Below are 25833 nucleotides of genomic sequence, written 5' to 3' on the forward strand. Positions count from 1 at the left end.
CCCGTTTTCCTTCATTTCCAAGGCGCTTGGCTGCCTCTGTGTACCATTGTTGGTATTGCTCCAATCGAGTCAGATATTCTGTAGAATGAAGATCAAACATGGTCAGGAACCCTAGCTTGGATGCCTTTGTCAGACCTGATTGGTGTACCAAGATCAATCCAGGGGAGAGAGACAGGTCTCATAGCTGAGCCTTCGTATCAAAATACCTTTCATGACTGCAGCTCCTCCATGCTGCAGCTGGGACTTTTGCCAGTTGATCTTCTGAATGATGTTCTGATGCTGCTCTACCAGGTCACTGGGTGGTGGCTGACCAGCTTGATTGTATGCCACTATCTGCTAACAAAAGTGCGGTGTTTGTATATCCCTAACAAAGTCATTGGAGAGTGCACAAACCACATACATACAAGAGATATTCTGAGACCAAGTTCCAGCAGGTTAATTGTCAAACAGGATGACTTATCAGCCCAGAAGTGTCTGCTTTTCCAGCCTCAGAGCATTTCTAAGCTACTCTCCTGAACAGGTGCCAAGGGAGAGACACACAGACAGACACTGAGCACTCTGGCCAAAATATAAAAGGCTTGAGGAAAGCACTGACATCTCTTTCTCTTTTAGTTTGGCACACCATCCTAAAAGGCCTTAGGAAAGATGGACTCGTTTCATAAAACAAAACTAAAAGCTAGTTATATTTTTCTTACTGTTAAAATAAAATACAGATTATGAAGCAGCAGTAGCAGCAAACAAAAATGTCCCACAGCAAGAATGGGCAGAATATAAATATGGATCTCTCTATAATACTTTGAGGGTTTATAGAAGTTCGGCAAAGACTTGATTTGCAATTCTTCAATAGTAACAACAGAATTTCCTTACCAGTAAATCTCTAAAATTAAGAATACCTTGAGGCAAGTATCCAGGAGTGGAACTTTGTATATGACACTCCTCATTCACTTTCTCTTTGTCAACAAATTCTGGGACTCAGAACTCTTTAATTCTAAGACTTTTTATATAAAATATAAAAGTATAACCTAACCTGAAGCCTTCCTAATTTGCTCTAAGGAGAGCAAAATATTTCAGTAAATTCTCCCCTTTTTGTACATTCACCTGAAATAAACATTCAAAGCAGAGCCTACCTTAAAGTCATTTCAGATTATTTCTAAATAGCATGTATAAGTATTATTCTAGAGCATTAGGACAGCCCCCCGGATTGTTTTGGGATTTAGCCGTAGAGCACTCCAAATGATTAATATGCCACTAAAGTGAAATGATTTTAAACAGTGATTATTACATACATATCTCTTCTTAAGGAACTGTCAGCATGTGGTGGCAGTGCCAAGATTTCTTTCCTAGTTTCCTGGAAGCATCCTGATTATTAAAACAATTGTTCTATACGACAGCTGTTGCTAATGCTCTTCTCAGTGTCATGCTATATAAGAACAAGTGTTCTCACTCTGTGTATAAGTGTGTGCAGACATGCATTGCAATTAATATTTGGTTTGCAATTCTACTCTGGAAGATCCCCATGACCTTTTTTTGCTCCTGGAACTATAAAAAAAAGGTTCAGAACCAAACCCCAGAATTTTCCCCACATGTTCACCATTTGTCTTGTGTTTCTTGCTTCTTCCTATCACGTATCTGTCTCTTCCACTGTCAAGATTTGGTTTACATTGTACATTTAGAATATTTTCTAAATACTGGAAACTACTTAAACCGCTACAGCTTAAACAATAGTATAGCAATTGGATATTGAATGTTGGCCAAACTCACTTAATGTAAGAACAACAAAAGAAGAACAGGGAAATATTTGATAATTTTAGGGCTACTGAGTTCCCATTTATTGAATTTTGCAGAACAAATGTAATAATACCCTATGTTTATAAAAGGTTTATAAAAAGATAAAGTCAAGTAAACGGAAAATAACCCCCTTTGCTGTGAAACTTTGCAGATCTTCCTCCCTCCCTCCATCAAAATTATTTAATTTAAAGCACAGAATATTGGGGGCCTGCTTTTTGATGTAAATTAAATCAAAGCACAATGTATACTGAGGTTATGCAATATGACTGCCTCACCCCTTCCCTGCATGTGTGCACATGCACATATACACACACACAGATCCACATCACTGACCTTCTTTTCCAGCCTCTCCTTGTCAAAAGCTAATACGTTGAAGCTGTACAGAGAACAAGCTGGCTTGCTGGAGGGAGAAAAAAATACAACATAACCTCAGAATTGGCTAATAACAGAAACACAGTACAAGGCCTATGAAACAGAAACCAAAGGTCACCGCCACTACCTTTGGAGAAAGCATACTTTCAGAAGAAAAGTATGCCAGCCTCTTACATCCTTCAAAAAACCCCAGCCACATGCTACGAAATTAAGGGAAGAATCAGCACCAGCATCCACGTCAGAAGAAATCCATTATTTAGTGAACTGTCCCTGATGAGGACTTTTGTGCACTGCTTCTTGATAGCTTTTACATACAGTACATTTAACATGTGAAAGCTGTCAGGTTGGGAAAGGCTTTCTCCATTTTCTCAAGGAAAGACTTGTTCCAAATTACTCACAGATGTTATGGAGCAGTTAGTTCATCTGGGGTATCATTAAAGGGCAACAGAATGGGAGGCAAACCAAGCTATTCTATATGCACAATTCACCAAGATATTCTATTTCATAAGCTTCACAGAAAGCAAATTGTGTGAGCAGTCTCCCCATCTGTTCAGTGGGAAAAGATATTCCCTTTGGATTTTCTACTGCAGGCATCAAATTGTTCCAGGTGGACTCTGATTTAGTTATTCAGCACGTGCATTTCCTCTTAAGACCCTTGCCTGCTTAGCATAGCACTTTTTTTCTTATCCAGAGAAGAGCAAAACATTATATTCAGGGAAGCATCCAGAGCCTAAGAAGAAGAGGAAGTCCAAACAGGGTTGGCTTGGCCATAGTACTGAGCAGATGGATGTCCTGGAAGGAAATCAGAAGAGCCTGTGAACAATTACTGCAGAGCAAAAGGCACTAATCTGAATGTTGAATCCTAGGTTGGACTTCCAGCTTGCTCCCTTCTGCTATTTCACACAAATTTCAGATGGCTAAGCTTTTCAGGCCCTCTACATGACAGTGAGAACTAACATAGTTTGGTGAACAAAGCCCTGAATGAGACTGGGGCTTCCCATATTATGGCTTGCTGTGGGTTTCCCATGTTATAGCCTCTAACTGGTCCCTGTAGTAAACAAGAAACTAGACTAGTCAGGCCTCCAGTATGATCCAGAGCAATTCCAGTCATTCACTGGGTAGCCTACAACAAAACTCTTTCAAGCATCAATTTTGTATGCTGTAAAGAAAGATGAATTTGACTACAAAAAGGAGAACTGAGGCTTGATATATAAAAGCACTAAGCTTTCTCTGCCCTGCATATTACCTTCAAAATGATTCTTGACTCTCTTCTATTATGATTAGTTACAGTGTGCACACATGCAAGTGTGTGTGTGTGAATGTATATGTATATAGTTACAGATCATATCTTATATGATGAGGGATCGCAATGGCTCAGAAGTGGAAGTGCAAGATGCCACTTTAACACACTTGAGAGCAGTATCCAACCTGGACTATGCAATTCCTGTTTCATTATTTGTACAAGCACTACTCAATAGACAGGCATGATACAGTATGTTTTGAGTTATAATTGAAGACAGCCTTTGTCTCTTTACTGAGAATTTCTTTTTGGACTACAGCACAACCAGTCAACATGCTGCAGCATGAGAAAACAAAACGTGATTTTGACACAATCCACTGGGAAGGTTTTCTCTGTGCAACCGTTGTGAAAGTTATCAGTTATGCTCTGGTAGGCTTCCTACCCGTAAGCATCTATTGCCTTTCTTACTATGGTAAATCATACTCAAGACAAAATCTATGGTAATAGGCTTACAGAGGAGAACCTCCTGGTGGATTGTGTCCCCAGGGCAAATTATCCTACCTTCCATTCTGCTTCCTTGAATGGTACTCAGAAAATGCTTCTGAAGAGGCCACCTTGGACCTATTTAATCTTTTCAGTTGAACCCACATGTCTTGCATTCACTTTCATGTGCTGAACAAAGTCCATAAGATCAAGGAGAAGAGTTGTAAGGACAGAAGATATCTCCACAGATCTTTGGGTGTAGAATTCAAATCCTTAAGACCCCACCCCAGTCAGAAGATATACCTACCCACTGTCTATGACTTTCACAGGAGCTACTGCTGGCTTAGGTTTGGGAAAGGCAGCCTATATGAAGAAAAGAGAATCTGTTAAGTCCTCTTGCAAAAATGGCCACTTCCATTCAGAGGTCTCAGGATGAAACAAATCATTAGCCTAAACTGAAAATAGCATAGACAGACAGACAGACAGATGTTAAAGAATTCTAAAGCAGTGCAGATAAGCCAGAATGTGTGGTGCTGAGCATGGAATTCAAGTACCTATTATCTCAATTTTCATTTGAAAGATGAAGGAGTAAGTTTCTAGTTCTGATGGGTTGTGAAGATAGAGCTGAAATGGTGTGGAATAAGGTCTGGTGAAATCTCAAGGGGCGAACAAAGGGCAGAAGACAGAGTTTCAGTGCCCTGTTGGGTATCTCCTAACACAACCAATATTTGCAAAATCAGAATACAATATGCCACGTAATTAACTGTTGCAAAATAGGTTATGCAAGCCAGCTCTCACACTTTTGCCAGATCTGTACACAGTAAGAGTTCAGGGTATCTTGGTGCAATTTTTTTTCCCCTTAATCTATAGAATGCACAGGACTGGATACAATCTGTCCCTTTACACCCCACAAACTGCCCCTGAGGTAAGGAAACCAGCCTCATAAGACCAACAAGGGCTGCACACCCTGGAGTCTCAAGCAAAGAGGGAACCCCTGAATGTAAAGGTTTCAATCCACATCTCTTTCTAAAGACATGGCCTGAAATTTGGCTTCAGGTTATGCAGCTGGAAAATGGAATTGTACTCTGGCTGAAAGGAACAATATAATCACTTTACTCAGACAGGAATCTCAGCTACAGAAAAGCTCAGAAGGGGCCAGAACTCTATGCAAAGCCATACATAGAGAAGCTCAAAAACTGCTTTGCTGTCAGTGAAAAAAGCCTCTAGAATATAGAGTGGTTCAGCTCTTACTGGTGGCCCAGTGAGGGGATCAATGACCAGCCACTTCTCCGTTGTGGTCTCCAGCTGCTGGGACGTCAATGGCTCTCTGAGGCGGACAATCACTTCTAACCTACCTCCTGTGGGCCGTCGACCATCCAAAAGCTAGAAAGGGGAAAGGAAAGATTCGTGGTTACAAATACAGGCAGTCACCGGGTTAAGAACAAGTTCCGTTCCTAAGTCTGTCTTTCACTTGAATTTGCATATAAGTTGGAACTTGTACTTATGAATGGGCTGCCTGTTACTAAAAATGGCAGATGATGTTCTTCCTCGAGCCAGCAAACTGCTGAAGCCACACAATGTTTTCATGAACCGCTAAAACAGGCCATATATTAAAAATATGAGCGTTCAGTGGTTCATGAAAACATTGCACTGTTTCAGTGGTTCCTCAGCTCGAGGAAGGAGAACACCATCTGCCATTTTTAGTAATAGGCAGCATGTTCATAAGTATGAGTTGTCCATAAGCTGGATGTTTTTAACCTAGGGACTGCCTGTATGATATACAGTAGATCTCTTCAAATGAAGCCATAAGGCTCTAAGATACATTTAATCACTTCCATATGGAATCAGAGTCCCCAGTGAGTCCACATTATTTAAATTTCCATCATAAAACCATTCAGCCTGTTCTTCCAGTCCCAGTTAAGGAATGAATGGATCATGTTCATGACAGATGGAAAAACACCTGCTATCTTAATTTACACCGGGACACCAATTCATTTTTATATTTGTTTTCTATCCCATCTTCCTCCAGGAGTTCAAGGAGACTCACATGGAGACTTCCCTTCATGTTATTCCCACAACAACCAAGTAAAGTAAGCTGAGCTGGGAGAGAGTGACTGGTCCAAAGTCACCCAGGGAGCTTCCATGGCTACAGGTGGACTAGAACCAGGTCTCCCATGTCCTAATCTAAAACTTTACCCAGTCTAGCACCACACTGGCGCTCAGGGAATGAGTGAACTACCCTTCCTCATAAGCTGCTAGTTTAAGTCCCTGAAACTCATTAGAAACCTACAATTATATGTTTGTCTATTAAGTTACCTATGTTAAACAAAATTAAATCAATTAACACAAGTTGGAATCACAGAGAAACCTTAGGCATTGTAAAGACAAGGAGGGTCATTTTAAATGTATCAGTCTTCACAGTGACACAGGGGCCTAGTTTTTGCCTGTAATAGGTTAAAGCAGCTTCTTCCCTGGAAGTTGAAATAAAATAACCTAAAACTACATAAAGATAGAACACAAATAACAAATTTAATCAATTCAGTTTTTAAAGGTTTTGATCAATAGAAAGCAGACAATGAAGGGGATTGACAACTTTACAGCTAAAAAGACCTTGATCTTTGGCACAGAAGACTAACAAGCGATGCTTACTTCAAAAGCTTAGAAAAGCAGCATAAGAACATAAGCAGTGCCCTGCTGGATCAGACCTCTGGCCCATCTAGTCCAGCAGCCTGTTCTCACAGTGGCCAACCAACTGCACAAGGAACCCCACTGGTCTCCCAGCAGATGGTCTTCAGAGGCAGTCAGGCTGCCAGCAAGGCTAATAGCCACTGATCCCCATGACTTCTATGAATTGGTCCAACCCATTTTTGAAGCCAGCCAAGCTGGTAGCCAGTACCACATCTTATGAAAGCAAATCCCAAAGTTTAATTATGCACTGTGTAAAAAAAAAAAATCATCTTTTCAGCAAGTCTTGCATAGGAACTAAGAGCTCAAGCAAAAGCAGCTTGCCCAATCTATTCTACGTACAGTTTGGCTATGGGGCCCAGATTTTCATGACTATTGTCCCTCAGCATTTCATGAAAAGAGAAGACTTACCTCCAAAATCTCCCGAAGCTCACAAGTGGTCTCCAGTGCTTCCAATTTCAATTGAGCTGTTCCTACCACACGGTCATTTTTGAACAGTCCCCTGGAGAGAAACACCAATAATTAATCCCAGCCTCCAGTCCATTTCAGAAAAAAATACCACAGGGCCTTTTCAAAATAATCCTGCCTTATTGGCTACGGCTTGTTTTAATGATGGTTTCTTGAATGATTCATAAGAGTCAAATCCACATATCACCCAAAGCCCTAATCCAGACTGTGTTTTTTAGAATATCTATCCCCTTGAGTAGAGTGCCAGTTTGGTCTAGTGGTGAAGGCACCAGGCTAGAAACCAGGAGACTGGGAATTCTAGTCCCACCTTGGGCCCGAAACCAGCTGGGTGACCTTGGGCCAGCCCCTCTCTCTCAGTCCTAGGAAGCAGCCAATGCAAACTACTTCCAAAAAACATTGCCAAGAAAACTGCAGGGACTAGTCCAGGCAGTTGCCAGGAGTCAACACTGTTTTGAAGGCACGTACCCAACCCCCTCTTTAGTAGATGTTTTGAGATTTTGATGCAAAATATAATTAAGCTTGTGGCCTTAGATGTGCATCGCTCTAGTGGGACTCAGCTGCCATTCTCCCATGCACCCAGAGACCCACTGGCACTGAAAGCAGCTCTGCAAACTTTACCTGTCTGATTTTCACAGGCTGATCTTTCAAGCAGGATTGATACCTGCTCTCTGGTTTTACTCCAGAAACACCAATCACATAATTTCCAGATTTTACTAAAATGCATAAGCTTTTGTGACCTATAGCTGACTTCATCACAAAAGTTTGTATCTTTTAACAAAGTCTGTAAATTGGAGAAGGTACTACCAGACTACTGTTGATTTCAAAACTGTCTATTGGCATTGAGATGCATCTTGCTTACCCTTTATGGACAACTTCAAATTTGATGCCTTTGGACTGAATGGCTCTCTTGAATCCTCGATGGCTCCGATTAATAAACAGCTTGAACTTCTCTTGGAATTCTGCCAGAGGGAAATGGCAAGCCTAAAGATTAGCTGGGTTGAGATGCAAGTCAATTGCAACCTTCATGGGGATGAATCATGTTGTATTACTTGATAGGCTGAAAGCACTGCACAATGCAATTCAAGTCTTTCTCTCTCTCTCTCCCTGCCTCCCCAATAAGGCACTGAACATATCTAAATCAATGACCAAAATGGATAGTCGTGTTAGTTTGTGAGACAGATGCCTAAGCTCTACTTGAGAACTCTGCAACAGACTAGATTGTCCAAAAGTAAGGGGCAGGAAAAGAAGTAGTCCCAGTTTTTTGTTTTTTTTAACCTAACTTGATGAAGAGTTCTGAGGAATTATAAAACTGGCATGCAAAAAGTTGGGTGGGTCTTCTAAAGTTATCAGCCACTGCCTGTGGACTTTTAATAAAATAACCTAACACCAACTAAAACGGCCACAGAATAAAATCAAAGTAAAACTAACAGTACATACGTAAGGTTCTAAAAAGGATCAACACATGTTTAAAATGGAAAGGTTAAAAAACTTGGGAAAACAGAGAAGCGTTTGTTTGATGTAAAAAAGCCAGTTGAGTCTCTTTTTGAGGAAGGCATGTCATAACTGGGGCTTAGGCACTGAAAACACCCACTCTTCTCTAGATAAATACATGGCTGTAAGTGAATATGGGAGGAAGTGATCCTTCAGATAAACTGGTCTCAAACCTTTTGGGAACTTAAATTTGAATTCTAATATTCTGAACTGGAGGCAGAAACTGACAGAAAGGCAAAGCGATACACTGAAAAGACTTAGTCATGGAATATTTTTGAGTTGTTCCTATTCCTTGCTTGCAGGAAATGCATTCCCAAAAGTAACAGTCAGCAAATTCCAAGAAATGCAGGCCAAGTTTAGCAACTATCTACCCCATTCTCTGTCCCAGCTTCCCCAAAATCCTTTATGCGTTCTGGCTTCTAGCCCTGTCTATCAAGAAGGAAGATTCTGTTGCAATCCTAACAACTCCATGCCAGTAACCATGCTCCAACAGCCTTTCCTGAATCACTCAGAACTAACAGCCTTCAAATTTCTATTGATTGCACCTTCTCAGCTCTCAGCCAACAACCATATCTGCAGAACAACTCTCCAGGTAGGAACAGCTTCAGAGGAAGGAACTAATATGTTCTGAAGCCAACTGTGAGCTGAAGGACCTGAAGTCAGAAAGCTCTCCAAAGACACTTTTGAGGATACCGTCCACAAACCCTTACTCTCTCTCTAGGAGCTGAACAATTAGCATTCTGTTCACATGCAGCTCTGTTTCTTCAACAAGTGGACATTTCAGGTTACTAACCTTCTCTAGTGACTATGGTTTTTGCCCCTTCCCATTGCCTCTCTGTTTCTATCTCTTTCTTCCTTTTGTGTGTGTGTACGCTCTCAGTGATTGCCACATTCCAGATCTGGCAACCTCATTTCTTTCTCAGGTCTTGCAGTCAGTCTTGGTACCCGAGACAGGTAAGGGACAGTGAAAATGTAGAGAGGATGAAGGATCTGCCTATTCAACCATGTCATAATTAGGCCTCATCAAAGACAGATCAACACTAATTCATAGTATTATTGGATGTTTGATCTGTAGCACCTCCTTCCGTTTCAAGCACGCAATTGTTATTGCCCAAGAACATGTTATGCCAAATACTTTAAAGTCCAATCTTTAAGAAGGAAATAAATGAAATCTGCGAAGGAGGGTCATTTTAACTTTTCCTCTTCAGCACAAATAAATCACACATATCTATCCTATGTTGGTATTAGCCGGGGGGAGATTAAAAATGTGGATGAGAAAGGATTATGCACTGCAGCTTTAAGAAAATCATTAAAACCTGGTGTGTTTCCAAGTACTAACTGCCAATGCACTTTTAACCTAAACCTGGAAAGGCAACATTTGCACACTCTCTTGGTTTTAAGCTCATACACAGGGATTTACCAGGACAGTTGGAGTTTTTGATCACGTTGGTCTTGCCTTTTTGAGCTTCCTCCTAAAATACAGGAATATGAAAGAGGCAATGAGAATCACTACTTCCTTGAGAATTAACTGGGCTCCAATAGCCATCTGACACAAGCAGCTTTATCCTTTGTATTTTTTTTCTACACATGCATTACATATAAGCAAAGGTAAAGTCTCTTCATGTCAACCTTAACTCCTGGTGAATTCATGGAGACGTCCATGGAGTTTTCTTGGAAGCGATATGGAAGTAGTTTGCCGCTGTCTTCTTGCAGGATATTATTCTGACTTTGCAGTCTAGCCTACAACCTGGTATTCCCTAGACTTCTCCCATCCAGCCATGTACTAACTAGGTCTGACCCTGCTTAGCTTCCAAACCCAAACAAGAACAATCAGATGCTGCCACCTACTGAGACATACTATGCAGAGATAATTACAAATAGATTAAAGGTTTCTTTCACTTTCCAAGAATGAGATTGTTAATGCAATACCATGGCTACTATCATGTTACACCTTTCTCAATACTTTGCCAATGTTGCTGTAGCACCTACAATAGCCTCCTGACCATAACAAATATTTCCGTAAGCTCAAAAAGGCTAGGGACTTTTGGCACTGTACTGTATAGGAATGTAGGGGATGCTCAGACAGGCTCATTTCCATAGAAATGAAACACTTGCTTTTAAACCTGCACTAACTTGAATGCATTATCAAACTAATGGACTTGGCTCAAATGGTGAAGTTAACAGCTTTAATAAGAGACAATACCGTTTCAAAATTTGTCTCCTCATGGCAACCCTTCCTAGATTACATGCTTGGGTTGGGAAAAAATGAAGCTTTGATTGTGGGATTTAATGATTAGATGGTTTGTGTTGATAGAAATAATGTGAATTTGGATTAATTAGTGGTAAGAGATTAAATTTTTTTAAAATTTGTACTTATATCTGTATTGGAGATAGTCGGAAGTCACTTTGTTTCATCTTTCTACTTGATTTCACTATTTTAGTTTTTGTCTTTTTTTTTAGTTCTATCTTCTTTGCTTTCTATACTTTCTGATTTGTATTTTAACTGTACTTTTTATATATCTTAATAACAGTTTTAATAAAAAAAAATAAACCTGCACTAACTTACCACATTAGGATAGGGAAACTCAAAGCGTACAAAAGCATCCAAATCACCAGGAGATATGCCTGAAAAAAAGGTAACAGGAATATGGCAAAGAAGAGCCAGGAATTTTTTCTGACACACATCTTAGAGCTAAAGATAAACCAACCCCTAGAAACTATTCTCACAAAGCACAATCTTGCACAGCAGCAATTACAAATATTCATTTCAAACCACAAATATGATAATCTGCCACATGAAGACCAGTGTCCCAAACAGAAATAGAGTCAGAAATCTATTTTCTCCCCTTTTGTACACCGGTTGATCTCTACGAGAGAAGCTGAGCCTTTCGTAACCTGAAAGTCAGCATGAATGGAATCTAGTCCATTGGACATAATTGCTGAAGGGTGCCCTTTCACATCTTTGTTTTGTTTGGCAATGTTTGCAACGGATTTGTTCAGAAATCAACTAGATCATGTTCCTTTTGACTAAATGTTCTGTCTATTGCAGTTACCAACTGGAATAGTAACTGAAATGAGATAATCCAATCGTTTTATATGAGGTTTATTGCTATTTTGTTATTTCTTTTATACTGTTTGTTCTTCTGAGCTTTCTTTAGGAACAAAAGGCAGGGCGTACACTGGATGAAACATGAAATCAGCTCTTCGAGACAGCCACATTGTTGAAAAAAGGCAACAGAGATCAAACCATGGTTTTAAGCACCCACCTAGCCAATCAGCTTGGAACAGCCACTTCTCCAAGAATCAACTATTATACCAATGCTGAGGATGAACACTGGTATGAATATTTTGGCTGCTGCCATCCTAAGTCACTTGGCCTCAGGAAGCCAATAGAGTAATACACAGACGAGGAGCAAGAAATGGAGGGGCGTTTTGCAGAACACATGAAGACAGAGGATGGCAGCATTATGGTCCCGTCCCCCCTCCCTTGATAGTCTCAAAAACAGGGCCCATTTTATGGATTACCTGGAGGAGCTGGGAGATTGATTCCTTTCACTATTGAAAGAATCATATCATTGCTGTTTAATTCTGGAAAGATCCTGAAATGGAAAAAAAAAAAAAAAAGGATGGTATGGAGGAGCAAACAGTTTCAGTCAGTATTAGGCAGGCTCATTTTTAACTGATGCAGCCAATGCTGGAGAATGGATTCGTGGGCTTGGGGTAAACAGCAAGACCAGCAAGCACTATCTAGAAATCTGTGTCAGCCCACAGATTGTTTGCTGAGACCTAAACCAGGTATTACGTATAAGCCCAGGCAGAAATGTATCAAGGCATGGAATCTCTCTCTGTTCTCATCTCTCTTGCTTCCTTGCAATAAGCAAACTCTTACAACTTCACCCAAGGCAGAGTCAATGAACTGCCCTAGGTTTTCATCCAGGATTATGCTGAGGCTCTCTACCCGACATTCACAGGAAACCATGCTGAAAGAGCAGATTTTTCAAACCAAGAATTTCTTTAGTCCAGTATTTAGTCCTGGATCACATCTTGGCAACCAAATGCATTTTAGAAGCTCCTAAGAAAGAATGCAACTGCCCTTTTCCATTGCCATTCCCCAGAAGCTGGAATTTGAAATATGCTGCCTGTGATTCAGGAAATTACATACAGCCACTGATAGCCTTAACCTCCATAAATAAAATGTGGCCATGATCACATCTAGTGTCAACAAATGTCATGGTTTAACTATGCATTATATATAAAAGCAATTCCTTTTATTGCTATTGAAACTTGCTTGATTTGATTTCAGTTTTTTCCATTTTTAACACTGTGAGAGGGGGAAAAACTTTCTGTCTACATTTTCTATACCATGGAAGTTTTATTTATTTATTTATTTGTGTGTGTGTGTGTGTGTGTGTGTATATATTCATTCCTCTTACCTCTTGTTGCTACTGTCTTTCTTTTCAGGAAGATATCTCAGCCCTTAATAATGTCAGTTGCCCTTTTCTGCTGCTTTTCTTGATCTAAAATACCTGTCCACAGGTGCTTTGACCAGAAATGGACACAGTATCCCAAAGAGCTGCTCATAGGTTGCTGTACAGGCATTACTGTACCGATAGATTTATTTCCAGTTGGTTTAATTATTGCCAGTAATGAATTTGCATTTCTTTTTCTTGTATAGCAGCTGTATACTTGACATCATTTAACTACCTACCATGACTCTCACATCCCTTTACTTTCAATTTTTGTTGTAGATGCTAAAGACACTGAGCTGGATCTATTGCAGGGAAAAGCCCCATGAGGAGGAATGCCCATCATCCCTCAAAGAAAGGGGAAACCCAGTGCCATCTATCTTTATGATAAGAGCCTAGCCTTTGTGTCCTCCCCCTTCTACTGTCAAAACACAAAATCTTTATTATGGTCATAGACCAACATAAAGGAGGGTTGGGTGCAGTCATTAAAATAGGATACATCAAGAGTGAAAATAAAAATCTAAACAAATTATACAAAGCTAAAAGATTTTAAAAGACAGACAGACTAAATGTATATATACAAAGTGAAAATCTAAAAGAAGGGGTAGGAGCATTAGATGAGTATCTTCCTATTGTGGCTTCCAGCCCCTTCCAAAGTATCAGACTTCTTGCTCACTCCCACACTCTACCAAACATTAAAATGTGCCAGGATTCTTCTTATGAAAATTGGGTTGCCCTCTTCTGGGTTCTGGCTCCAAGAAAAACTTTCCCAGCACATCCAAAGCCTGAAACTACTACTGACTAGGAAGGAACTGAAAAGCATTTGGCACCTAACAGGGATGAATTGCCAAAATCATGACAAGCTCACACACTTGATCACACTGAAAGTCCGCTGCTCATAATGATATTTTGGAAGTGGAAGTCCCTTGGCGTGTGCTTGTTTTAAGATCTCCATATTTTTTTTGCAGTCTTCTGCCATCTTCTCAAATCTGGAGAGGGGAAGACCAATACAGAATCTAGTTTATATCTCATTCATGAAATTTAACCGGACATCCTACACCCACTCAGCTGGATGGCATGCTAACAGCTGATTTACACAATGGATTGCACTGTATAAGTGTGGAGACTATAGTACAGCAGGTGAAGTGACCATCAAAGCAAAGCAGTCATCTCAACTGTGGGTGACTGAGCTATAAAAGTAGGAATACACTGAAGATGTCACAGCAACAGACAGGCTATATCAGAAGGATGCATTCAACAAGAATAGGTAACTACAGATCCCAACTAAAAATGAGCTTTTAGCAAACTAGCAACCCGGATCCCAGACTGATAAAAGTTCTTGGGACCATTATGTAAACAAGAAGCTGCAAGCTTCCCATTACCAGTGAAGGAACCTGTACTGGATCATATGAAGAAAACCAGAAACCCTCTGCCCTAAAGAGACATCATTAAAGTCTAATTCCTAAAAAGAATTCAGTCTAAAAACGTTGACACCAGCAAACAGAAGCAGTATTGGCTGGTGTGGGTCTTCCGGGCTGTGTGGCCGTGTTCTTGAAGTTTTGTTTCCTAACGTTTCGCCAGCTGGCGAAACGTTAGGAAACAAAACTTCAAGAACACAAAACTTCAAGAACACGGCCATACAGCCCGGAAGACCCACACCAGCCATCGTATGCCGGCTGTGAAAGCCTTCGACAATACACAGAAGCAGTATTATTTTGTTCGCAGTAAACAGTGAACAAAACTGGAATTTCTCCAGCCACAGCTAATTGGCAGTGGATCTGATGTCTGGGAACAAACTATGTTTTGAGAACTGCATCAGGAAAGTGGAACATTCCATGCCGACCAGAAAACTTTGCATCAATACCAGTCACAGATTGAATAGCATATGCAAATTTTACCAAACTTTGAGTAGCATGCTAGGGATATGAACCACGAGTCACACCATGAAAGTTATATACGGAAATGGACCTTTAGAGGAGAAAAAGATGGGACATATAGGGAAGATATGGGTGCTTTAGTCCAACATAGGTAGAGGATATCTGACTGCTAGAAGATTTAGTCTCATTTTCATATTCCAGAGCAAAGAAGATATGAAAATATCCAGACATTTAGACATTTTCTCAATTAAATAACCTCATCATTTATCACTTTGTTTTCTAATTACTACTTCTGATTTAGGAGCTAAATCTCCTTAGTGTCAACAGTAACTAGGAGTGGTTTCCTAAGATTTTAAACAGTAGTATTTTCCAGCATTATTTGGGAGATGCTGGGGGTTGATCCTGGACACTCTGGCATGGAAAGCACGCTTCATGTCTGACTTGGCCTCACCTGGTTACTGGTTATTTTTTCCAGTTTCCCTAATGCAAAAGACTCACTGTTACCTTTAATTAGTCTATAATTTGTTTCAGGAATCTGTGTGATTGTTTTCTTAAATCCAAAGGAAGTCTATTCAATGGCTTAACTCCCCAAGGAATCAAGGAATATTCATTACAAGGACATTTCTGGCCAGCGTGACATTCATATAACAGTACACAAGAAGAGAGGCATGTTGGCAAGGTTACTGATATGCTTACTTGATGGTTTCTGTGATGTTCCCTAAATGGGTGAACTGCTTTGAGTAACTGATGCACATCTGGAACAAAAAGAAAGCCAGATGAGGAACAGACAGGCATGTGATAGATTTGGCTCTCTCTGGTAAGTCATCTACTCTCCATTCAAAATCCTTCAGGCAAAACTCACGATCTTCCCCTTAGTAAGCCAAACTCTTATGCGAGCTGGAGCCCTTATATGGCTGGAGTCTGCAGCTTCTCTCCTCATGGAACCCAGGAGCCATTCACATATTTTTGATGTAATCCATCCCCCACCCAGTAGCTGTACTAAGTCTATCTTATGGACAACCTAATCACAGTTGCTGCTAGCTGTGGTACTGGAGAAAAATATTGAGAATACCTTGGACCACAAGAAGAGCCCAAACAATTCAATTCTACATGAAGCAGAACCAGACTCCTCACTGGAAAAAGTAACAAGGAAACTAAAGTTTAACTATTTTGGACACACAGTTTGAAGAGAAGAGTCTTTGGCAAATATTCTGATATTTGGGAAAATCAAAGGCAATCAAAAAGGGACCAATAGAAGACAAGGTTGCTAGATGTTGTCTCTGATAGTAACAGTGTGAACTTATATAAGTGCTCAAAATAGCTCTTACTAACAGACAATCCTGCTGAAATGATGGCCATTGGTTCACAAAAAAATTGGATGTAACCGAACAACAAGAAAGTGAGAATCAAATGAATGTCTTTGGGTAATTTTTCTTCTCTTTTTTAAAGTTCCTATTTTAAAAACCACTGAAGCTCCCACAAATAATTTCCTTACACACATCATAATACCTCTAATATCCTTTTGAAATATAAGCAACCTAAGAGGCCAAGGGCATCTGCTCTATTTATGTAGGAAGTAGGATTTTTAAAACAAAAGGAGCATGCAAATAGAGAAACAATTCCACCCACTCCCAGTCTACCACCTTAATTCTTTATCTGAACACAGTTTATACCAAAAATGTGAGAGAAAAACTGCTTGAAGAATGCAGAGATGGTTTCTCACCTGATTCCACACATACTTTTGGATGAAATTCTCACTTCCCACTGCAAATGCACACGTGCATGCACACAGAGAAGACAGGTAAACAGCAAATGTGGCTGCTACCATTAAAGTTTGCCTCCCATAAAAGCTCCGCTGGATCTGACCTAGGATTCATTTAAATCTCTTTCTAAGAGTGGTCAATCAAATGCTTCTAAGAAACCCATCGTTCTCCAGATGTACTGGATTATAACCAAAGGCCAGGCTCCCTGAATAACTTAGATGCTGAAGTCCAGCACATTTGGAGAGAGGACCTTTAGGCCACAACCCTTCCTCCTCATTTCTGCCCAAGAACTGAAAGGTATAATCAGAACAGTGGTTTGGGTGAAGAATGAAAAGAACTATAATTCCAGGGTCCAGGAAGAACTATTTACACAGTAAGGAAGGGTTAGAACCGTCTCTGGATTCTGTCTCATCTCCAAGGAGAGAAGAGCTTCGTTCCCCTTTCAGGCTTCAGCCTGTGTTTCATTACCTCATGCTGCTGCCTCATTAGCTTCACAAGCTCGGTGTACTGGGCAGCTGTTCCTGGGGAGATGTTGGCCCCGCAGCGCTGCACAAGCATGAATTCCTCCTTGTTCACAGGAGCCTGGGGCACCTAAATGAAGAAAAGAAGAAAGCAAGCATTGGAATTAATCACTTCTAGAATACTACTGCCTCCATGGGTACCTCTTTTTTATCCCAACAAGCAGAAAGGACATTGGCACTCCATTTTACTTAAGCCAATTCGATCACTACAAAAAACTGATATAGGCTTCCTAGATTGTAGAGGAAATGCCCAAGGGAAATGGGGCAGTCAGTCAGCTGGCCTGAAATCATAACCTACATATAGATGAACTGCTACATTTCAGGCATTTATCCTTAGGAGAGTTGCAGAAATATTCTGCTCCAACCAGAGACTTTAAGAAGATGCCTAGCAGGAGGTCCTTTTCTGACAAGAGACCACAGGGATATAATACAGGGAGTACAAGGGGCTCAAACACCAGCCCATTGCCCAGTCTGACTTGCAGGGCCTCAAGTGAAGCTTCCATTGTCCCCTTAACTTTCCCCAAGTCTCTTTTGCTTGCACCTCATCTTTCCCTTCAAGGGGGAAATACAGGACAGAGTTAAAACCAATCAGCACTAAGAGGATCAGCCCCATTTTGCCCAGGCTCCATTCTCCCACTTCAAAGAGAAAGCCCAGCCCCCTCTGCAGGAGGATTTCAGAGCAATGGTGTCCTACCACCTATTGGACAGAAAAAGCCTTGGGGTGCAGCTTCTGGCCAGAGATGGGGCTTTCCTTCTGAGAGCCTGCCCCTAACATTATCTGGCATGTCCACGGAGGTGGAGGGTTAGCCCTCCAATCTGATTCAGTTTCCATGCCTGACATAACACAAGAATTGCCCTGCTGGATCAGACCAATTCTTTTTAATCTGGTCCAGTTTCTTACAAAGATGACTGCTGCTTGTACATTTGAAAGTTTAAGCCATGCCTAACTGAAATGAAGATTTTCACAGCTCCCGTTTTTTAAAGATCAGAAATGGCAAAATAGCATAAAATCCTGCCTGCAGACACTCAACTTAAATGAAAACATTTCAACTGGCCAAATCTTCTGAGATTACAATATTCTTGCATGAGATCACCAAAATCTCATCAGATTTCAGGCATTTGCTTGCACTGAAAAAGTTGCCAACTCATTTCAAATGAAGTTCTTTGGAAGTCTCACAAGCCAGACACTCCAATTTCTGCCATCAATATTGCTTCACACTTAGAAGGAGATTGTGGTAAACAAGTAGGATCCTGACAAATTTTAAGGTTGCAAGATAGATAATCTCCAATTAAAGGGACATTCTCTCTCCCTAGATGGACAGAAAACAACTTGCCTTGCTTATGTCAACTGGGAGTCCACTTTGTGATGCCTCAATCATGGGATCCAGCCCTTTGGCCTGACATAAGAACAGCTTGGCCCCCTCAATGTCATTCTGCTGCTTTGCTCGGAGAGCTGCTTGTTTCAATTGCTTCTTCCGGTTTTCCAGGAAGGTCAGCTGCTGTTGAGCTGCAGGGATGAAGGGCAAGCAAAGGAACTCTAACATGTCCCATTTAGAATAATTGGTAAACACAAGAAAGGGATTCCATGTGGATGAGGGACACTCATCATATAATACATGCACTAATTCGGTCGTGCTGTGTGGAAAACAGTTTCCATTTAACAACAAAACATTGGTAGCTTGAGAGGACTGGTACTCAGAAGGTGTTTTGAAGATCTGTAAATCTGTCCCTTCTCAAGTCTTGCTATGTTGCCTTATTGTGGTGGTTATGTATGTGTGTATGTGTTCCTGGGAAGGATGAGTGAAGAATGTGTACACCAAGAGTATATACTCCCAACAGGATCACCCAATGTGAAGGTCATCGTAGCTGCCTAGCTAAAGCACATAGGCACCTCTTATTGGGCAGGAATAATACAGAAAGATGCTGGAGGCGAATTATCACTAGTGATAAAAGCAAAGGCATAATTTCATACTGCATAGAAGAAAGCAGAGGTAAACCACTCCTATACTTCACCAAGAAAACCACATGGATAGACAATATAAAATGATTGAAACATAGTGCCAGATGATGGGTCCCTCAGGTAGATGGCACTCAACATGCTACTGAGGAAGAGCTGAGGATATTTGGGAGTACTAATGGTGTTTATGATGTGGGTAGTGTAGTTGCTGATGTTGCCATGCAGTGAAAGAAAATCTGAAGCTCCAAAGACAGAATTACAGGGAGAACCATGGAACATGAGCATGAACATTGGAAAGATCTATGCAGTGAAAGATAAAATGCATCAACTACACATTGACATTACAATGCAGTTAATAACTAAATAATATCTATTAGACTTTGTGGACAACTCTTTAACATGACAGTTATCCAAGTTTATGTCCAACTACTAATGCAGAAGAGGAGGTTGATGAGTTTTATGGTCAAATTCAATCTGAAATCAATAGAATATACAAGCAACATGTGCTGGTTCTGGTTAGAGACTGTAATGGGCAGTAGGAATAACCTTGAGGAACAGGAGGAAGAGGCACAACCAAGGCAATGGTCAAAATGAAATCTGAGTGTGGGGCAGAAATGTAATTTGAGAAAGCATCTCAGACATGACCCCTTCCTAAATAAAGGGAGGGAGGGGGAAGTGTATTCAGATGTGCAAGATTCTGTTACTGTATCCTTATAATAAAAGGAGTATTAGCCATAACTCTGGCATCCTAGTCTGGTCTATTTGGAAGGGCTGACAGACTGGAATGCCAAAATTGGAAGCAGAAAGGAGGAAAATGTAGTTGGACTGTATGGCCTAGAAAACAGAAATGAAGGTGGAGAATCTCATCAGTTTCTACCAATCCAATGATTTCTTCATTGCTAATTCAGCTTTCAAAGAATCAAAATGATACATATGTACATGGACATCACCAGATGGAGCACAAAGACATCAAATCGACTATATTATTGGTACAAGGGGATAGAAGAGCTCAGTTATAATACCAAAGACAAGGTCAGGGAACAGATCCTGAAGTGCTCGTGTGCAAATTCCAAGTCAAGCTAAAGCAGAAGAACAAAGCCAACCAGTTTCCATGACATGGTTTGAGCATATAACCACCATTTTCAAGGAGAATGTCAGGAATCACTTTGAAGTCCTGAACCTCATTGATAGGGAATCAGAGGAATTGTGGAATGAAATCAAAGCAGTTGTTAAGGATGAATGAGAAAAGAGACTGCAAAGATCAAGAAACCAAACTGGGTGTCAGAACAGGCAGTGGAAATTGCCAAGAAGAGAAGAGAAGCTAAAGCCAAGAAAGACAAAAGATCTCAGGAAGGAACTGAAACAAAGAATTTCAGAGAGCCGTTAGAAGAGACAAGAAGCAGCATTACAAAGACATCTGTAAAGACATGGGAGAACAAAGACCTCCAAAAGATATCTGAACTCAGGAGGAGGATCCAATCTCAAATTGGTATGCTAAAGGACACCAATGGATAAATAGTAACTGATTCAAAGAAGATAGAAGATGTATACTGAAATTCTATATAGTAGAGATGTCAATAAAAACTCTTTCGAAGATATTCCTTATTTACCTCTAGTATTAGAAAATGAAGTTATATCAACACTCTGGTCATTACCAAACTAGAAGGTTACAGGAATTGATGGAATATCTACAGAAATGTAGCAAGTAACAGAAGAAGAATCAGTAAAGATTCTGACCAAACTATGCCAGCAAGTCTGGGAAATGACACATGCTAGCAAAATAATGCTTAGGATCTGTGTATTGTCGAAGGCTTTCACGGCCGGCATACGATGGCTGGTGTGGGTCTTCCGGGCTGTGTGGCCGTGTTCTTGAAGTTTTGTTTCCCAACGTTTCGCCAGCACCTGTGACCAGCATCTTCAGAGTGCAGGAGCACAGACAGGAGCAGTTAGCAGGGGGCACAGAGAGAACTGCTCCTGTCTGTGCTCCTGCACTATGAAGATGCCGGTCACAGGTGCTGGCGAAACGTTAGGAAACAAAACTTCAAGAACATGGCTACACAGCCCGGAAGACCCACACCAGCCAATGCTTAGGATCACTCAATATAGATTCTACATGGAAAAGAAGATGCCAAATGCTACCCTTGCTTTTAGAAAAGGCCAAAGAACAAGAGTCATTATTGCTAATGCATATTGGATAATTGAGAAACCCAAAGATAACCAAAAAAGTGTCAGTAAGTTTTTCATTGATTATAGAAAGGCCTGTGATTGGGTTGACCATGTCAAATCATGGAATGTCTTTCAGAACATGAGAATCTCAGAACACATGTCCTCATTCAAAACCTATACACGGGACAGGAAGCCACATGGCAAAACAAACTGGTTCCAGGTCAGCAAAGGAGTGACACAAGGCTTATACTCTGTCTTTATTTAATCTATATGCTGAATGTATATTGAGGGAGGCTGGATTGGAAGATAAACTGGTTTTAAAACTGGAGGAAGGAATATCAATAATTGCAGTACTCTAATAGCTGAAAACACAAATGATCTGAAAGCTCTAGTAATGAAATTCAAGGGGCACAGTGCAAAAATTGAAGTAAAATTAAATACAAAGAAAACCAAACTAATGACACAAGTCCAATAATCAGCCCTAGAACTGATAAGGAAAATATCAAAGTGGAGGATAGCTTTAGGATCTACTATCCACAGTACAGAAACCAGCAGTCAAGAAATATGCTGCGGATTAACATTTGATGAGTTAGCAAGGAAGGCCTTAGAAAAGATATTCAGGCACCAGGTTGTGTCTATACTACAAAACTCAGAATAGTGCAGGCAATGGTTTTTCCTGTGATACTCTATGGAAGCCAAAGTTAGACTTTGAAGCAGCAGGACAGAAAACCCTATCTTTTGAACTTTGGTGTTGGAGAAGACTCTTGAGAATACCATGGATAACCAAGAAAACAAACAAATAGAACAAATCAGTCCAGAGTTCCCACGAGGCACAAATGACCAGGCTCAAATGCCCATATTCTGGACACATTATGCAAAGACCTAGCTCTCTTGATAACTCTATAATGCTGGGAAAAATGGAAGAAAAGAGAAGAGGACAACCAGCAGCAAGGTGATGAACTCAATTAAAGCAGCAATAAGTGCGCAATTGGAAGGCCTGAAGGGCCAGGTTGGGGGCAGATCATCCCAGAGGCCTCTCTATGTGCTTTTTATAAGTTGACACCCACTTGATGACACATGATCAATCAATCAATCAATTGTATATTATTAAGCCTTCCTAATGTGCATTCCAGATGTATTACACTTCAAATCATAATCCCTAGCCAGTACAAGAAAGGCTAGTCTATATAATGTGATTTTATCAGTGAGATATTCCAGCAGTCTTTACTGATGGTATTTCACAAGAAAAATGAACACGTTTCTATACATTAAAAATGGACCCCATTTAAGATTTGCTCTCTAGAAACTGATATGCAGCTGGAGAGTTGCACCAGTACCCAAATATGGGAGAAATTTCCTGAAAAGTGTTGTCCATCCTGGTCATCCACCTGATCATCACAGAGCAGAACAGTGCAACAGGAGAGATACTTGAATCTACCTGCTTTCCTCTTCCCTCTCTGACTCACTAACCTTATGCACTCCAAAGAATGCAACCTACCATTTTACATGACTGACTGGGCTGAGGACACCAGCAGCAAGGTGATGTAAAAGAAAAGGAGTAAAAGAAGAAAACACACCTACCTTTTGCAATCGCCTTTGGGGCACTTTTACCAGTTGGTGCTGTCTTTGCAGCTGCAGGGGCAACTTGTAGGCCTGGCTGATGTGGCAGCTTTGGCTGCACCGAGGGGGCTGGCTTGGATGATGCTGGGCCGATGTCAGGCTGAAACAGCAAGGAGTCATGCCTATGAAGTAGTTCCTTATGCAACTCAGCACCAATCTAACAGAGTGGTCAATGGTATATTCAACAGTTTAAAAAATCCAAACTGTATTAGAGATATGGCAGATGCTTTCCAATGGCGTCTGTTGGAAAATTTGTTACTGGATAAAATCCCAGAATCCTAGAGTTGGAAGGGGCAATTTGAGATCAGCAAGGCCAACCACCTGCTCAGTGTAAGAATCCAAATTAAAACTTCCCCAACAGATGTCTGTCTAGTCTTTGCTGGAACACATCCCATGAAAAGGAACCCACTTCTTCTCCAGGTAATTAGTTCTAATATCAAACTGCTCTTACCCCATTTTTTTTCCTTTTAACATTCAACTGAGATCAGCTTTCCTATAATTTAAATTCATTATTCTCTGTCCTGCACTCTGGAACAAGAGTTAACAGGCTTTGACCTCTCTGTCACATCCTTTCAGGTATTTGAAAGGTGCTAGGAAATCCCCCCCAGTCATCTTTTTTCAAGGCTAAACATATTCAGCATATATACTAAACATACAGTACTTAAATCTCCCTTCAGATTCTAGTGCCCAACCCTGATTACCATTGCTCCCATTTTTTTCTTCTTCAGCTGTGGTACTCAGAACTGGCCACATTACTCAAAGTTGGTCAAAAGACCAGAAGATCGCCTCACCAGCAATCAATCACCAGCAATCATCACCCAGATAAGCAAAGATTACCACCAGGCACATAATCAAGCAGCAAACATATGCCAATCAAAGAACTACCAGAGGAGCAAAACAAAAACCCCCACCCCCACCAGCACTGGCAAAGCAGGCCACAGCACATAAATAGAGAGCAAATCCCATCCCATTCTAGCACTGAAGATTTTACCTAGCTGGGTAATGAAATGTTTGCAAGAAAAGAACCAAGCTCAGAGAACCCCAAGGACTCCACAGTATCTTGCCTCCTCGTATTCAGTTTGTGATCAATTACTATTCCAAATTCTTTTTTCAGAAATACTATTACCAAACCAGGTATTTCCCATCTACATACGTGCACTTGATTTCTGATTCCTATATGTACAGAACTTTGCATTTGTCTCTATTAAATTTCATTCTATTATTTTTAGCCCATTTCTCTAACCTATCAAGATTGCTTTAAAATTTCTTTCTGTCGTCTTTTGAATGTTATTTCTATACTGTTCTTCCTCTCAGAGGAGCCCAAAGTAATTTATGAATAAACAATAAATGCAATACTAAATGAAACCATCACAATAAAACCAATGATGTTTAAAAACAATAAATATAAACATTTAAATAAGTTCATTATAAGGAGGGAAGCAAAGTAACAGGCAATCTAAAAGATACCCAAGTCCTCTTGTAGCTGATTCTGTGTGAAAAGGGATAAATTGTGGGGGGGGGGGGGGAGGCAGCCAAACACTCCTCAGGAGAAAGTTGCATAATTGGGGTACTGTCACTGAGAAGGTTCTACTCTTGGCCAGTATACTGTAAGCCAAATTCACTAATGGGCCATAAGCAGAGTCTCCCTGGCTGATCTCAATGTATGAGAAGGATCTGTCATTCTCAGTCAACATTTTAAACCAAGCCCAGTAATTCATAGTCAACTAGCATAGCATTTTCAAGACCAATGTTATGTGGCCCCTATTATCCCATTTAACAAGGCTCTTGCTGTAGCTTCCAGAGCATTTCCAAAGGCAGGCAAAGGATGAGTATGTTGTGAGAATTCAGTCAAGATTCATATTATGGTATGAATCTCTGATCCACGCTAATCTGATCCAGGTAGCGTCATAGCTGGTCCACTAGCTGAAACTGGGCACAGATCCCCTTACTAATAAGGTCACCTGTGCCTCTAGTGAGAGACTGGCATTAAGGACAGCTCCCAAACTACACCTCTGTTCCTTTAGAAGGAAGGCTACTCCATCCAGAACAGACCGCCTTCCTAATGCCCAGGCCTGAGAGCCATTTTAACCCAAAACATCTGAAAGGCACTAGGTTACCCACTCTTGTGATGTGGCTTTCAGTGCTAAAATCTAGATTACACAAATGGCATGATCCTGTTGTCAGTGGAGCTGCAAAAAAAAACACAGTAACTCTTCTTCAAATATTTAGACGTAAAGATTATACAATGCATACAAATTAGTTAGGTGTCATCAAGACAGACCTGGCTCCTACTAACTGCACAAATGTTTGCCACAGTCATAATTTGAAGCTCTTCAAAAAACAGTCCTGCCATTTCTCTGATCCCCTCCATCCACCTTAACTATTGTCTTCCCCTTCGACTTTTCTCAACTTTGCCAACCATAGTTACCTGTTTTTATTTTAGGAGAGAGACGGCCACCCCAGCTTTCAAGAAGATACAGGAGGACCCTCTGCTATGACCATTCAGGCCAAGCAGAATACTGATCTTTTGTAAGAACCTTTTTGGTGAGCCCTTGTTTTGGGAATATGTCCAGCCCTCCCTGTTAATTGCAAATCTTGCCTGAGGGGGAAAGTGGAAAATGGCATGGTACCTAGGTTCCTACAGGACTACTTGTTTCAAGTGGAACAAGCATACATGTCCTGAGTTGGACGTCAAGGGTCCCCCAACATATGAGGTTCAGGGAGGGGAGCAGGAGACAGTCATCACTCCATCCTTTGGCATTATTCCTAGATTGCCCCCAGAGATCAGTTAGCGCTCTCCCTGATGGTAAGTAGGACAGCTGTAGAATCCAAACTCTGTAACTTACTTAGCTGCCCTCCCCAACCATATCTCACTTCATAAAATTTCTTGGTACTTTTTACTCTAATTTAATTCTTAAGATCTGTCCCCTAAAAAC

General features: G+C 40.7%; 1 protein-coding gene across 4 annotated transcripts in view; it reads right to left on the minus strand.

The window, feature by feature from the left end:
* CC2D1A (coiled-coil and C2 domain containing 1A) overlaps positions 1 to 25833 on the minus strand; it is a 52438-nt gene that overhangs the window by 2945 nt on the left and 23660 nt on the right. For all 4 annotated transcript variants that reach the window (XM_007425855.4, XM_025165201.2, XM_007425856.3 and 1 more), the window contains exons 14-28: positions 22859 to 22997; positions 18489 to 18661; positions 17102 to 17224; positions 15567 to 15625; positions 13866 to 13982; positions 12053 to 12126; positions 11094 to 11152; positions 9948 to 9999; positions 7896 to 7995; positions 6980 to 7070; positions 5135 to 5266; positions 4191 to 4246; positions 2122 to 2188; positions 207 to 333; positions 2 to 78 (exon numbers count right to left, since the gene is read on the minus strand). In XM_007425855.4, the coding sequence (XP_007425917.1) occupies positions 2 to 78; positions 207 to 333; positions 2122 to 2188; positions 4191 to 4246; positions 5135 to 5266; positions 6980 to 7070; positions 7896 to 7995; positions 9948 to 9999; positions 11094 to 11152; positions 12053 to 12126; positions 13866 to 13982; positions 15567 to 15625; positions 17102 to 17224; positions 18489 to 18661; positions 22859 to 22997 (1446 nt within the window). The remainder of the gene's footprint in view (position 1; positions 79 to 206; positions 334 to 2121; positions 2189 to 4190; positions 4247 to 5134; positions 5267 to 6979; positions 7071 to 7895; positions 7996 to 9947; positions 10000 to 11093; positions 11153 to 12052; positions 12127 to 13865; positions 13983 to 15566; positions 15626 to 17101; positions 17225 to 18488; positions 18662 to 22858; positions 22998 to 25833) is intronic.

The sequence above is a fragment of the Python bivittatus genome, unplaced genomic scaffold, assembly GCF_059951505.1.
Source record: "Python bivittatus isolate LINGU-HERP-01145 unplaced genomic scaffold, Pbiv_v1 ctg000220_np1212, whole genome shotgun sequence".
Lineage (NCBI taxonomy): Eukaryota > Metazoa > Chordata > Lepidosauria > Squamata > Pythonidae > Python > Python bivittatus.